Source organism: Rhipicephalus microplus, chromosome 9, assembly GCF_043290135.1.
Source record: "Rhipicephalus microplus isolate Deutch F79 chromosome 9, USDA_Rmic, whole genome shotgun sequence".
In the NCBI taxonomy this organism is placed as follows: domain Eukaryota; kingdom Metazoa; phylum Arthropoda; class Arachnida; order Ixodida; family Ixodidae; genus Rhipicephalus; species Rhipicephalus microplus.
Genome location: NC_134708.1, coordinates 90185470 through 90201935, shown reverse-complemented (window position 1 = coordinate 90201935; position 16466 = coordinate 90185470). Strand labels below are relative to the sequence as shown.

Here is a 16466-nt window from a genome sequence, read left to right as displayed (position 1 = left end):
ATGGACCCAGAGCCCGCTGTGACACTGCACGCCATCAGTTTCCCCTGCACACCGGTGCCTGCTGTTCAAAACCTCGTGGACTGCCAGCGCCTACTAACATCATCCTCGATGTGTCCTACAGACGTTCAAGCCCCTGAGCATGCACGGCTGAACGTGCATGATGCTGTGACCATGTCAGGAAATCCCGAGGGCCGCACGCCTTGCTCACCTCAGGTGGAGCACACCGTGCATGCCCCAACAGATGCGCAGTTAAACCATCCGCCTACCACTACGTACGCGTGCTTGAGCATTTCAACGCCGTCGACGGCCCATGACAACTGTGACGCCAGATATCCGCCGCTCGATCTCGCATCACCAAACGTCGGTTCTAGCTCGAACAACGCGACGACTCATCGGCGTATGCCTGCGCGTTACACATCGTCAAAGGTCGGAAAAAGCAATCTATCAGTGCCCTCTGAGCCGGCTCGTTATCACTGTAAACCATGTCGCACTTCATCGGTCCAAAGCGCACCGTTTCCAACTTACCTGCACCCTACTCGGCCGACCAGGCGGCCGCCGCAGCCGGTAATGTGCCACCGGAAGCGACGGTACCAGCACGGTAAACACACTACCAGGGTTGATCGCACTCCCCGTTGATGTTCCCACCAGCTCCAACAAAGAAGTAACACTAGACCTTCTGGACTGGCCGCACTACACTCATGCTACAGTCCATCTTTTAAGCATCAGTGTCCGAGTGCGCGCGACAATCGACCGCACCGAAACGGCCCGTGTGTGTTCTCGGCCCTTGACCATTTTTCGCCTTGTCATTGGTACTCGCTATCAACAAAAGTGCCCCTTCATCACGACCCTCGCCCGCTCCTTCCAACAGCGTGCCTGCGTAGCCACCCTCGTCCGCTGCGCCATTCCCAGTGTTGCCCGCCAGAGACCCGCTGCTTACCGATGGCCCATCAGTGTTGACAACCTGGACTTTCCAAATAAACACTTTATGGATTGTCGTTCATGTATATAGCTTTTATCACTATCTTTCTTTTTTTCATATGCCTTCAAATCGCACAAAGCGCTAGGGGGGGAGCCCTGTAGTGCCATCATCACCATCATCATTTCTCAATCACCGCGCCGCGCCTCTCGCGCAGCTGATGCTAGCTCGAGCTGCGCGAGGAGGAGAACAAGCTAGTACACTTGGCGGTTCAGACGTGGACAGCCGACTGCGGCTCCGCTTCAGGCGTGGAATAAAGTGACGAGAGAAGACACGACCACGTTGGCCGCCGTCCCGTCTTTCTCTCTCGCTACAAATCAATAGCGGCTCCACTGCACCAGCTTCTTGCTTTCTACGTGCCATTTCTGTGGTCGGAAGAATGTCAAACGACATTCGACCTGTTAAAGTGTGCCCTCACGTCCGAACCTGTACTCCACCACTTTTATGAGGCCACGCCGATCATCCTATATGCGGACGCTAGCGGCCACGGTATAGGTGCCGTTCTGCTCCAACGCGACACCTCTTCACAAGAGAGAGTAGTTGCGTATGCCAGTAGAGTATTGACCGCGACCGAGAAGAACTATACGATAACTGAGCAGGAGTGCTTGGCTGTGGTCTGGGCAGTGCAAAAGTTGCGTCCCTACCTCCACGGCCGTTATTTCGCGATTGTTACCGACCACCATGCCCTTTGCTGGCTTTTCACGTTGAAGAACTTGTCTGGACGCTTGGGTCGGTGACTTCTACGTTTACAGGAGTATGACATCGTATCACTTACAAGTCAGGTAGAAAACACCAAGACGCCGACGCCCTTTCCCGCTGCCCGCTACCAAATAAACAGCTCAGCATCGGTCAAAGTTCGGCCATCACTTCTACTGCTGCGCCTACGCTCGCCTCAATAGACCAGCTATTCTCGGATGACAAGCGCACATTTCACTCCTGCCAGTTGCCTGATCCGTACTGTAGGCGTATCATAGACCAGCTCTCGGGAGCTTCCCATCCACCTAACGTGCGACATCGTCGTCAACTCTTGCGATTTAAGATGGAGAATGGAGTTCTGTACCGTCACATCTACCACCCAGATGGTCGACGCTGGGTTCCCGTGCTACCATGCTCTCTTCGACTTGACCTGCTTAAAGCCTTTCATGACGACGTGACTGCTGGACATCTTGGTATTCAAAAAACTTACGACAGCATCCGAAGTCGCTTCTACTGGCCTGGTATTTCTACTAGCAATGCGCGCTTCGTCGGTTCCTGTGTCCCGTGCCAGCGTCGTAAAATCCAGACAACTGCACTGGCTGGGCCTCTGCAGCCAGTTCCGTGCCCAACAACGCCATTTGAGGTTGTAGGTATCGACCTTTACGGCCCTATTTCCTTCACATCTACTGCCAAACGATGGATAGTGAATGCAGTAGACCACTTGACACGCTACGTGGAGACAACGTCTGTATCAGCTGCCTTTGCTTCGGAAGTTGCCGACTTCATTCTGCACGCCATTATTCGGCGCCATGGCGCCCTTCGTATATTGTTGAGTGATCGTGGAAGGGTGTTCCTGTCAGAAGTACTAAATGAATATTGCGCGCCACTGGTATAACACACAAGACAGCTTCCAGCTACCACCCTCAAACCAACGGTCTCCCCGAGAGGTTTCACCGTACTCTTGCTGATATGATAGCCGTCTACAACAGTCCAGACCACGAAAACTGGGATACTCTTCTGCCATTCCTCACCTTTGCCTACAACACGGCATTTCAGCGCACTACCGAATATACACCGTTCTACGTCGTTTATGGACGTTCCCCTACTTTCTTCCTCGACGTTTCCTTTTTCAACACTGACGTCAGCTCGTCTCCACCTTCCAGTGAGGAATACAATTCACGACTAGCACGGTGTCACGATCGTGCTCGAATCAACACGAAAGTGCAACAGCAAGATCGAAAAGTCATTTATGACGCATCCCATCGCCTTCTATTCTTCCGACCTGGTGACGAGGTGCTCCTATTCACACCTATTCGCACACCTGGTCTGTGTGACAAGTTTCAGCCACACTTCATTGGGCCTTACATAACCATCGAGCAGACATCGCCCGTTAATTATCGTGTGACTCCATTTGTCCTCCCAACAGACCGCCGTCACCGCAACACAGAGATCGTGCACGTGTTTCGCATGAAGCCTTTCAGGTGATGTTCTCTGTCACATTGACTTTCTACGGCCAGGTTGGCCGTTTCGATTTGGAGGGGGGGGATTAGTGTGGGCATTCTTCACGCTCTTCTTTTCATATATGCATTATCATAATCATCATCATCCGCCTGGGTCTCTGTCCTCATCTTCACTGAGTGCCACCAAAATCATCATCGTGTGTGTGCACGCTCGGTCTGAGACTGCCCGTTCGTTGCTGAGCCCTTGGGCTTAATAAACGCTGTCTCAACCCAGATGTCATAATATATATATATATATATATATATATATATATATATATATATATATATATATATATTCGAAGGTTGTAGGTTTGATTCCTGCTCACGGCAAGTTGTTTTCCATCCACTTTTCTTTCTTCGTATTTACATTACATTGGTTACAATATCCCTTACATCCCTTAGGCATTCCTTGGCTTTATTGGCTGTTTGATCATAATGTTGTGTGAAAACAAGAAAAAACAGTCCTTTAAGTACACATTTCTTTCGCTTATATCTATACATATATAAATATATACGTACAAGTGCATGATACATGGCAAACACAACTGACAGACTCTAACATGAAAATCATGTCATGCGTGTCGTCTAACAACATGACTACTTGCAACGCTCATGATGCGCTAGTGGCCGTTTCGCTAGATTCACTTATACCAAATTTGGTATTACGGCACAAGAATAGATGACCAAGGTATGATACTGGTGCAATCGTGATAAACATGAGATGCGTGTCATGTAACAACATGACTACATGCTACGCTCATGATGCGTTCGCGGCTGTTTTGTTAGCTTCATATTTACTAAACTTGGCATTACGCGACGCGATCGGACGACATAGGTAAATGACACATCAAAACATAATAATCACGACATGTGTGTCATGTAACAACAAGACTACATGCCACACTGAAAATTCGCTCGTGGCCATTTCGCTAGATTTACATATACCAAATTTGGCACTACGTGACGCCAATGGATGACGAAGGTATTTTACTGGTGCAGATACGATAATTATAAGATGCGTGTCCTATGAGAACATGACTACAAGCCAAAGTCAATGTGTCAATACATTTCAACATAATGCGGTACGCCTCCTCGCCGGCGTTTCTTTCGTCACGTCACGACGCCGTTGCTACGCCAGGCACCGGTCCTGCCCTATACTTGCAGGTGCGCGCCGCGCTGCGTTGCTTTGACGCATGCACGTTTCAGTGCGTCCGGCGTCCTTCCGTCACGAAAAGAGGGAAACACAATGCTGTCTGGGTAACACATCGGCGCTAAATGCAGCATGTCGCATTAAACGCCGGTTGCCGTATGGCTGCGCTGACGGACACTGGTCGCACCTGGCATCAGACTATAGAGTGCTCGCGTTACCTAACGTTGCGTCGCTGCGCCCAGCGTGTACACGCATTAACGCTACAATGGAGTTTTTCATGATGCGCTCGCAGCCGTTTGCTAGCTCGAAATATACCAAGTTTGCTGTTACGTGACGTCGTTGGAGGACAAAATAAATGACTGATGCAAACATGATAATCCTGACACGCATGTCATGTAAGAACATGACAACTGACCACTCTCATAGTGTGCTCGCGGCCATTAAATTTCACTAGCTCTAAAGAATACTTATTTCGTATCACGTGTCGTGAATAGATGACGAAGGTACACGACACATTCAAACATGATAATGATGACACGGAAGTCATGTACGGCATCATTCACCTCCACTTTATAAAGTTCTGCTGCTTTTAAAGTGACAAAAACATTTCCCATTCATGCTTCGCATATTATTCAATATCACTGTTGGTGGGATCTGCCAATTTTTTATGAGCTATAAAAGACTCTCGCCTAAATTATTTATGTAGTTAATTACACGGTATGCTTCAGGTGTAAAATCTTATCTCCGTATTCACAGTGAGTCTTGACACAGACATTTTAACAATGTCCTACTGAGCTTCAGCATTATGAACCTCGTAGCTATGAAGCAGCACGAAGCAATGAACGAATAAAATATTTGTTGGGGTTTAACGTCCCACAGCCACCATACAATTATGAGAGACGTCATAGTAGGAGGCTCCGGAAACTTCGACCACCTGGAATTTTTGCAATAAAAACGTGCACTGAAATCTGAGCCCACGGGCCTACAGCATTCTTGCCTTCATCAAAATTGTGGCCGCCGTGGCAGGCATTCGAATCCGCGACCTACGGGTCAGCAGCCGAGTGCCTCAGCCACTACATCACGGTGGCAGGTCAGAATTGAACGAAACGTCCGGTGTCATTAGCGGAATATCACAAGCAAAATCCGAGCAAGTGCGTCCGCCTCTTTCCTTATTCGGCATGTTCAATGATGATCAAGGTTAATTGCGACGTACAACACGGTCTAGTATGCGTAAAAGAAGGTCAGAGTGCTCCGACGCAGCGTTTGTTCACAATAGCAGCTCTTTGCGCCAGTCAAAACAACTCGCGGTGCGCGATGAAAGCAGGCGAAAGCGGAAAACAGTCGTCTACTCTGCCCGCGATGGCTCCGCTTTCTCACAATGCCGCAGCGCCGATCCCCCGGTGGAAGGCGCGGCGCTGCGATTTCTGGAAAGATCTATAAGGGAGTTTATAGCAACGCAAGTGGACAGGGGACGTTAGGGAGTAGTGTGGTCAATTCGCCAATAAAAAAATGGATGCTAGTTGCCCCATAGCAACGGCACATTCAGTCAACATTGCAGGATAGTTTGAAATAGCCAGTTATACGCACGCAAACGTTCTTTGTCTTCGGCGTGGTCGAAGGCAATGCGAACGGGCTACGGATGGTTATCGCATTCTGCTCTTGAAGGTGAATCTAAAGCGCTTTCCAAGGTTTTGCATATATTGCTCGTAATTGATACGGTGCTAATAAATATCATCGAAAAACGGGCTGAACGGGCGATTCAAGCTATTCTTACACTTTTGCTAAGATGCTGCAATACAGAAAATAAATCTGTATCAGTGTAGAACAAACCAAATGCTAAGGCTGCGTTCTTCTGGCATAAGGGAAAGAAGATAGAGCAGTTTATCGAAGAGAACAATGTGAAAGCAAGCTTCACTCACATTCAACCGTATTAAAGCGCTCATAGTGGTGACAAATAGGACACTAAAAAAATAAACGTTTCAGGGCTGTTTTTGTGAGACAGGATACTGATCACGATATTCATGAAAAAATATTCTTCGTTTGATAAAAGTGCAAGGCTTGTTCCCACGTTGAACCTAATAGGTCTAACTCAGCAGGGCTATGCTATAAACAGTGTCATGTAATGTCATGATTTTGCACATCTTGATTTCTCCAATGGCCAGTATTTGCTCGCGAAATTTCGTGTTTAGGCCGCAGTAATACAGTTTCCGATCTCATGAGTTTTAATGCTCGCCCACGACCTTACTGCATATACAAGCTTCACCCGCACAACCGTGGGACACTTTTGCATCACCTGTCAATGAGACTTCTGCAAGCTGGTTTCTTTTCAAATCGTACGTTCGCAAATCTAGTTGCACCAATTGCACGCATTGCACGAATTTCAAGCATAATTGTTATTTGCCAATGCTAGTGCCATGCCTTTCGAAATATAAGGATTTGTCCTTCCTTCCTAATCAGCGACTTTTGTCTTTGAAGTGGTGTCATAGTCTTTAACGACACCAATGAGCGACGTCTGTATTGAAAGACGAACCAGTTGAAATACGGGAAAAGAGATTGATCTCACACGAATGAGGCAATATTAGTGGATGGAAAGTCTCTTCAGATTTTCTCAGCGTGGGACTACAATGCTGTAGATGAAGCTTGTATTTTTTTAGTTGTGAGTGACTACCGTGGATAGTGAAATCTCTCTCTACAACGTGAAAATCAATTGAAAATACGTACAATCTGTAAGTGACTCGACCTTAATAACAGCGCAGGACTAGTCACGTGATAAGAACAGCAGTTTTTCAACTCTGACGAAGGTGTCTGAAAAATAGAACAAAGTAGATACTGAGCACTTGTGAAATATTGCTTGATACATCTATATATAGCCAAAATTGCATAAGAATGCCCATTATTGTAACGCTCTTGGAAGATTGCAGTTCATCAGGTATAACCGGGATGTTTGCAGTTATGTTCTGCTAGACACAAAGTTCTTGTTTTCGCTAGCGAAATATAGATTAAGAGGTTCAAGTGTTGAGCGGTTGATGCTCAATGGACAACCTAAGTGCTCAGAGCTTCAACCGTTGAATAATAAATTTTATTTATTGCAGAAACGAATGTGCATTAATCTTACAATCACAGATGGCGGCCTTGCACCTTATAATCAACGAAACTTTATAAGTATGTCTACTTGATTGACAATTCGCCCACCTGCCATTAAAATCTGAGAAAATCGATTCGCTTATGTTTTAGGCATGTAAAACTCTTCGAGGCATACAAGTTTATGAGAATAGCGTCATCTATATCAACGTATTGATTAAACCATAAGCATCAAAGAAGGGCATACCAACTCAACTAGTGTAAAACCTAGGTAGGGCTGCAGATTGCATAGAATTTTTAGTTAGCACGTACACTCCAAATTCTTATCGTTCAACTACACACGAAACAAAACGCCTACCTGCAATACATTACAGGTCCGCATTCTAAGGCTCTAGATTATTTGCCGCAGGACACCTGGGAACCACCATCTTGGGCTCTTAAGGCAATGTTTACTTGTTCTTGCATATCGCGACATGAAATAACAAGGACATGAAACACAGCATGCAGAAACACATTCGCATTCACGTGCTTGCGTCTACAATAACACTGTCTGCTTTGTTGTTATATACAAAAGATAAAGGTTAACAGAACAACATGACGACACTGAAACTTATGCGTAAAAGTGTCTATATACACGTGAGAACCGCAGAATGGTTGTAGAGCGTGGGAATTTCATTTTTTCCTATTGAAGAACTCACTAGCCGAGGCTGCTTGCACAATGCTAACTTCGGCGCTGTCTCGCAAGACCGCAGGTGCATTCTCTTTCTTTGCAAGCTGGTAGTTCAGAGTTTGTAGCTTTGTTTATTGTGGGCTAGTGAAGGGAAAAATTGAACTTATATCTGCGCGCGTCGCTGCAAGTGTCGAAAGACCACAGTGTTATACCGGCTGTATTACATGAGCCTTGGTTACATGAGCCCTGGTTTGATAAGCTCTCGTTACATGAGCTCTGCTCTCATTCGAATTTCCTCACGATTGCTTTCAGGGAAGAAGAACGTAAACTTTATTTGCCCAATCGAGACAATTCAAGTCCGGCTTTTTTTTTTAATGCGAAGCATTTCTTAGCGAACTTTGGTGATTTTGAACATGAGCCCAGGTCGCATGCGTCCCCTCTTGTGATTCTCTTCTCGCACCATTTACTCCTGATACGATAAATTCCATTGAAGATTGGTTGAACAGATTTCACGTTACCGCACCATCACTGCATGGCACGCCATACGTTTGTACCTCCACCGCATGCCAGCAGTGTCGGTCGCGTTTCGTAGTGTATAGCCGGATATTTTCCAAGGGAAAGCATTTTTAAAAGTATTGTATATTACAGCGTGGAAGGTGGCGCTCACGTGCTACTGGTGCGCCAAAGTAGACGCTCGCCGAAATAGGCAACACCATATTATGAGAATAGGGTTTTTTATACGTAGCATTGAATATTTAGTGCAACCTAAGAAACACTACTAAGCAGCACAACACATTGCCCCATTATTATTTACACATAGGCAAACAATGGCCCAATGAAGGCCCACTTTCGCCACTTCAAAAGCAATTTCGGTAGAGCCAGCCTATACGAATAATAAGAGTTCATATAGCCAGCCAAATACAATATTGCTACCCCTGTCACTATATGACACCAACACAGGGCCATTATAGCCAGCCAAATGCGGCATTGGTGCTGTCATGTACAGTGACAGAAACAAAGGCCCATCATTTCTAGCCTACACGAAATATTGGCACAGCCATGCTGTGCCGTTTACTAAACACACAAACATGCGTGGCCCACCAAGCATAGCCATGCGGCACCGCTTGAAAATATGACAAAACAGCCTTTTGTTGTGAGTCAACAAACAAAGCTGACACTTCTAATACGCTTAAAACCTGAAAGCGAAAAGTAATAAGGACAAGAAGAGACACATATAGGCTGGACAAAGTGCAATAGCGCCCAGTCCTGTCTATTGGTGTTTCTTCCAGTCCTCGTTGTTATTGCACTTGGAGTTTTAGGATTATGAACTAACTAGCCTGCATTCTTTTATGCCATTTGCAATGCCCACGGCCTACAGGCGGTGCACCGTGCAATCGAAGATAGCTGCTGGAGGACGAGCGAACCCGTGAACTTGAATAAGAAAAGATAGGACGCATGGACGTGTACCCCATGCCACTTTCATCGGATGTAGACTCCAAGGCAAAATTACCCGAAAAGGAGTAACGGAGCCCGATAGGCGCGCGCGATGAACGAATAGACTGTTGAGGAGCAACCACAAAATGAAGCGTGCCGCGCGAAACTACTTAGTCTCCAAACACGCTCCACTAGGAATAAACCACCCGGGGATCGCAGGCAGCGCGGAAAGCGTTGCCTAGGTGACCAGCACTCCTAATCCACAGAACACACGTCCTCATTCTCCTTTGCTGGCTCAGTCTTTCCCCGAATTTCGCCGGCGACGGTTCTTGTTGCGTCGCACTCGAAGTGCTCGACCACGGCCGCCTGGATTTGACGATCTAAGAATTACGAGGTGGTGCTTGTGTGCACGCTTGTATGAGCGTGGGCTGCTGCTTTTACGTTTCTCTGCACCCATGAAGTCTGGAGCAATATTGACACGTAACCGCGCCGCACTGCATATCTCTGGCTTCAAGATAGTCACGACCAACACACGACAACAAGAGTTGGGAAGGCGAATATTGTGGCCAAGAGGACAACGGGCCTATCGGATATATACTTCAGTCCGCCTCAGTGCAGAAAACAGCGCTGGATTCCAAGGCAAGTAGGTTGTCATTTTTCATTCTACCCTACTTGTCGCCTGTGCGATACGGATCGCGCTTGCCGGCAACGACCTCGGTCGTGTTGTATATCGCACGCACGAAATGCATCGCGAATGTTAGCTTCGGCATCTGCAGTTTGCCTGTGCTTTGCGACAACCTGGAAATTGGACGCCATTGCCGTCAGCTTCCCGTAAACTCACTCATTGAGTGCTCGCCTGTCTTTGCCGCCGTGATTAGCTCCGCGTTGACGATACTGGGCTGAGACCTCATCATTGTGTGGTGTCGTCGAAAACACGTTGCGGGTTCTCGTAAAGAGCTCGGTTGTAGTATGTCGTGCGCTGTAAGTGCACTAGCACGGGCTGGCCAGGATTTTGCTGGCGTCGGAACTCACTGAAAATTAGTCGCCATTACAATTGGCTTTCCCGTCAGTCAGTCGCAAGCAGCTCGGCGCCGTCCGCTCGCCGCGGTGGCGGACTCTTGTTGGCTCGCTGCACTCACTCGAGTTTGTGGAAAAGGGCCGCATTACCGTCCATTTCTTCGGCGCTTGCTGCAAACTAGCTCGGCCCTATTCGTGGCGGCGGCCAAGCGTACGCTTGCTCTCCTGTTCGAAGTTTGCTGGCGGCAGACACTCCGCGTGCAGTGCCTTGTTCGGTCTCACGTTCGCTTTCTTGAGCGGAACGACGTCGTGTAGGACTCGCTGACTTGTTGGCGTAACAGTGGTTTGCGGAGTTGTGACTGCAGCCGTCACTCCTAAGCTGTTGCGCTACGGGGATCAAAATGAGTCTTTGGTGTGTCATCACGGAGAAATTATTAGGATGTCATATCTCACGTTTGTTTTCATTTCACCTTGCACGTATTTCTCATATGCGTTTGTATTCATCCTCTGTTACGTGTGACTCACTATTTTACATAATTATTGCGCAGCCGTGGGCACACACCGTTCTGAAGACTGTGTGTGCTGGCGTCTGCGATGCCTGTCATCCATCTCTTTCTTCAGAGCAGCTTCAGAAGGACTGTGCGAGATATGAAGGCAAAGTTATTTGTGTCTCATATTTTAGCGCTTGTTTTTATATTAACGTGTATGTACTTGTCATATGCGTGCACCTTCATCTTCTGTCACGTGTGTCTAACCATATTTATTATAGTATTGTACGTGCAGCCGGGGGAACACAACCGGCAGAAGGACGCATGCGCTAGCGTCTGCAATGCCTGTCATCTATCGCTTCCGTCGGAAAAGCTCTCAAAGGAGTGAACAAGATTTGACAACCAGACTGGACTTGTACACTTCACCATGAATTCACTTAAAAGAATGGAGAAACTTCATGTGTATGTAGAAAAATAACAGATTTTGATGTCTCGCTTTTGTCGTTCGTTGTTGCCGTGACTGCTAAAGCAGTTACACATAGGTGGCGTGTTCTTTTCTGCGCATTTTGTTGCTCACTGCGCAGAAAAACAGGCGAAAAAAGTATTAGGCCTGGGAGGAAGTAAACAAAAACAATGTTTGAACAGGGCACAAAATTTCATCCGATTGGAGTATTTGAGTGGATCAACCGTTCATCCGGCATGGTGCAACTGTGAGGGCTAACTGTTGCCCAGTGAGGTTTAAATGTGGGATGAACAGTTGCTATAAGGTGCAAATGTGAGGACTAAATGTTAGTTTTCTGAGGTGAATTTCGGGACTAACGGTTACCCACTAAGGTGTAAAAGTGAAAACTAAATGTTAGTTCCTAGAGCTTAATCGGGGGACTAACTTTTAGACCTGGTGTCATTAGTCGTTGAAGAAAATATAGGTTGTGGTAGCCCCATGAGTCCCCTAAAAAAACCACAGACCCTTTTAACACCCTTTTTCCTTAGAGTGTACTCTTGATCGTCAAATGGGTGCATACTGAGAAAACTATTTTCCCAAACGATAAGAACGGCGAAATGGTCGCTAACTCCATTCTCCCCACAAAGCAAAGAATGGTCGTGTCAGCTTATCGACCATGCATCAACGATGCCTTGCGTAATGTTGGGTGTGCTACAGAAAGCTGCGTTAACTAAAACTGACGTATGAACTGAACGGAACTCAGAGATAATTTATGCTGAGCCTACCTGATGGATTGGCCGCAACAGTAGGCCACTAGCGAATAGCGGGCTATTATGGCTACATACCGAATGTTTAACGTAGCGATGGTTTGTAAAGATACTACGTTGCCATCATTGTATGTGCTGTAAGCAAGTAATTACGGAACACATTAACTTCCCCTTAAGTAGAGCTTGTTTTAATGCCATAATGCGACTTTAACATTAAGAAACTTACCACACTCGCATTGTGTAGATTCCAGCAGCGTGATCTCAACAATAATAACAAAAAAATACACGCGTACACTTATCGCAATGTCGAAATTATGAAAATTCGTTGAAGAACAGCGTCGCTTGTACGGTACCGGTGAAGTGTTGGAGAAGTCAGCAGAAATACATGGACTGTAGTCGTGGCTGCACGTTTCATTGCTTTAACCATTTCGCTTCGGTCGTCGAGCTTGATTGAGTGTGTTGGCGGCATGCAGTGCTCCATAATATCAACTGTGATTGGGCTACATACAATGTACAAGAGAAAAGTACTATTTTATTTTTGAGCTCGGTGAAGGACATTATACAACAAATGCCATCGAAGGGACATAGCAGCGTGAAGAAAAAAACATTAACGCATGATGGGACGTGAAGTGAAACTTGCTGCTCAGGAGTTCGCAGCTGATAATGTTAGGTTGCTCTCTTTTTCGGTGCGCTCGACGTTCAGTGAGAAATCCTCAAAATCGAAACGGTTTTTTGAACACCACTGCTGAAAATAATCAGAGGAATTCTCTACGCCAAACGACTTCGATAACACCAACAACGCGCCACTCATCATGCGCAACACCAACACAGGGTCACTCACCACTTTTATCTCGGCACGCAGAACAATTCTAGCACATACTGGTTTCAAGACTTTTTTGTCGCGGCCATCAAACACATCACCGAACACTATTTATAGATAAGACCACTACATCATAAAACGCTCGCTGTCATGCGTCAACGGGCAAAACACATTTTTTTTCAGAAGAACTTTATTGATTGATTTGTGGGGTTTAACGTCCCAAAACCACCATATAATTATGAGAGACGCCGTAGTGGAGGGCTCCGGAAATTTCGACCACCTGGGGTTCTTTAACGTGCACCCAAATCTTTTCAGAAGAACTTGTTTTGTTCAAGAGACTTTCAAGTGACTGTGTGATTGTGGTATAAGTTCACTTGAACACAGCTCAGTAACTTAAGTGCTTTCCTGTCGACATGAAGAACCCCAGGTGGTCCAAATTTCCGGAGCCCTCCACTACGGCGTCTCTCATAATCATATGGTGGTTTTGGGACGTTAAACTTCACATATCAATCAATCAATCAATCAATCAATCAATCCTGTCGACAGCGCACACGTAGGCCAGTCATTCTAAACGGCATCTATGAATGAGCCTTCCGAAACATGTTCGGTGAGTTTTTCTTAGTTGGAGGTGTGGCCGTTAGTGAGCATGACAGTGTGGAATTACGGGTACTCAATGCGAAAATGAGCATCGCTTAACATTCCTTCATTGAGTACGTCTAGTGAGTACGAGAAGTACCGTATGTTTAGGACAAAAAACGAATGATTTAGCTGGTACGGTGAACTAAGATGCGTTTCGAGAGAATATGGTTACGGTTTTCTGATAAAGTATCGCCGAATCATTCGCCGAGTCATTTCTTTGCGATATACATGCACGGGAAGACCCGGCACGCAAATAAGCTCATCATGCATAGTAAAAAAACAAGCACGTTTTTCTGGGTCATGGATTCGTGCTTGTGGGTTGTTTCAAAGTCAGCGTAAAATAAAACTCATTAGGCTGCATACGCAGAGATCTTGTAGCTGTAGCTTGGTAGGCTGAACAAGAGTGCTTTTTTGCGTACGTACAAAAGCTGTGCTACGCAAGCGCAAAAAGCAGTGAAGTCAAACGGCACACAGCTGGCGTGGCGGAACATACCTGTAAGCTCCAAGAGTTATTCGTCACTAATGCGCTGGTACTTGACTCACGTCAGCTCATTCGTTAGTCCTTCCGTCATTAGCTGATTCCACGTGTATGATTGCGCAGCCGATTGAGCTAAGCTACTGCTAGTATTTAACAGTAGAGTGTTTTATGTTAGAGCCCGCCACGGTTACATCAGTGGCGTAGCCGTGGTGCACGCCATTTAAACATATCACACAACGTTGAACGGTACTCAGAGCCTCGCAACTTCAGTGCGTTCTCGTACTAACTAGCGAGATGGCACAACAAGCTAGCGTTCACTGCAATGGTTGTGCTCTGAAGGTCACATTTCCGCAGGCACCACCGATACGAGGCATTGTCTCTACTGCACGCGCGTTTATCAGAATCGTGATTTGGGAGTGGTCAAACGTCACTAAGCCTGCTGCCGCAGCCCTGCTTATGAAAAAAGAATCCTGCTCACACACTAGAAAGTATTACTTATGATGGCTGGTTGCACTCGTCATGTGTATACTTCTGCGCTTGTTTCATGCGCCATTCTTTCTGTTTGAACAGCGCACTTTAAATGTCGAGCTGTGGAAGTGTCACGTTGTGCGTGGTAAACAGTCTTTCCCTGTGTGCCATCGCTCAGAAGTCTTTCAGCCCAAAACAAGAGGAAAACCTAGAAAGCATAGAGACTGCCTATGATCGTTTGCTTGACGTAAAAGCACGTCTTAAAAAAACTTTCAAATTTGCTCAAATAACTCTTACTTGACCCCGAAATGTGCAGAAGTGTTCTGCTAGGATTATTTGAAGGCGACAACTCCGGCTTGGTGATCGGGTCGCTAGTCAGGCTACTTCAGACCTCGTCTTCCGGAAGGACATCTTGAAACTCCCCTCCTTCCATTTATTGTGAGTCAGGGTGTAAGAAGTGGACCACTAGCTCAACGAGGACCACGTTCCCGTCTGCCAAATGGAAGATATAAGTTCATAAAACGGTAATGTTGCATATGGGTACAGATTGCAGCTGGAATCACTAACAATATTGCTGACAGTGTGGACCTCTTAGAGCTTGTGGACTTGAGTAAGCAGATGCAGTTTAAATTACAGCAATCGTTTGTAGAAACGGTTTTGTCAAAGCTCTTGTCTTTTGCGCATTTTGAACAGTTTTTGTCTAAAAAACTTTCACAAACAGGGGATTTCGTCATGTTGTGCACTGTACTTTCGTGTGTTGTGTGGTGGCTGTAGTTTTGTGCTGTGGAGTGCGTCGATTAAGACGGTGACAAGACAGGCTGAAAGACATAATCGGCATCGGCAAGAGAAGTGGAGAAAGAAGTGGAATGGAGATTGTGACTTGGAAGGAGTCGCGGGCCGAAGCGCTCATCTCGTCCTGGTCCCAATGCAGGCCACTGCTCGCTGTCCGCTCATAAGTTCTTCACCCCAACTGTTTTTCGAGCAGCCGGCACCGGTTCCTTGGGCTGGGACTCGTGCTCATGCAAAACCTCGGCCTACCATTGGCCCAGAGACTTCCTTCTACATTGATTCTACTGGGTACCAACCACATCTGGCCTATCCCTGCTGTCGACGTGAGACTACACGCAGCGATTCATCGACTTAGCAGCCTTCGACCCGCACATAGTGAGACTTTGCCAGCTTTGTTTATTGTTGTGGGGCAACAGCTTTACAGGACTTCAGAATGGTGTTTATATTGTAGCATGTTTTATATCACTCATTCATCGTTAACCTCAACGTCATTTCTTGCATTGTAAAATGTTTTCACTCTCGTGCAATATCTTTGCCAGTCTTAGCAACGAGTATTTATCTTGCCGTGATCACGAATATCCTCACGGACTGATATTAGTCCACGCTCGACCATTTCGTGCGTTTCTTTGGCTGGAGGGGCACGCTGCAAGTTTCCAGCGGCTTGTCATTTTTCGCGTGGCCTCACAACTAGTTGCTGCAGAATTAATTCCTTCGCGTTTGTGGCAAAACAAGTCACAATAAACACTCAACAACCTCTGTGAATACAGCTCCTCCGCGGTGGTGTATGGCTAAGATCTGTCGATCCCGTGACCTGATCACGGTATCGAATTCTTGCAGTGGTGGCTACATTTTCGATGGCAGAAAGTTATGGAGGCCCATGTGCTCAAATTTGGGCGTACGTTAAAGAACCAGAGATGGTGCAAACTTTGGGAGCTCTTCACTACGGCAACTTTCATAATGTTATGATAGTTTGGAGTGTTAGATCACCCATATCAATCAATCTCTGTGAACACACGTTTCACTTTTCTGGTATAGCAATTCTTAAAAAA

General features: G+C 46.4%; 1 protein-coding gene across 2 annotated transcripts in view; it reads right to left on the bottom strand.

Annotated features, from left to right (window-relative positions):
• Positions 1 to 16466, bottom strand: part of LOC119163154 (uncharacterized) — a 511564-nt gene that overhangs the window by 485343 nt on the left and 9755 nt on the right. The window contains exon 4 of one of the 2 annotated variants that reach the window (XM_075874059.1): positions 7046 to 7129. The exons of the other annotated variant lie outside the window; for it this stretch is intronic. Within the exon in view, the coding sequence (XP_075730174.1) occupies positions 7083 to 7129 (47 nt within the window). The 3' untranslated portion in view covers positions 7046 to 7082. The remainder of the gene's footprint in view (positions 1 to 7045; positions 7130 to 16466) is intronic. 2 annotated transcript variants of the gene reach the window in all.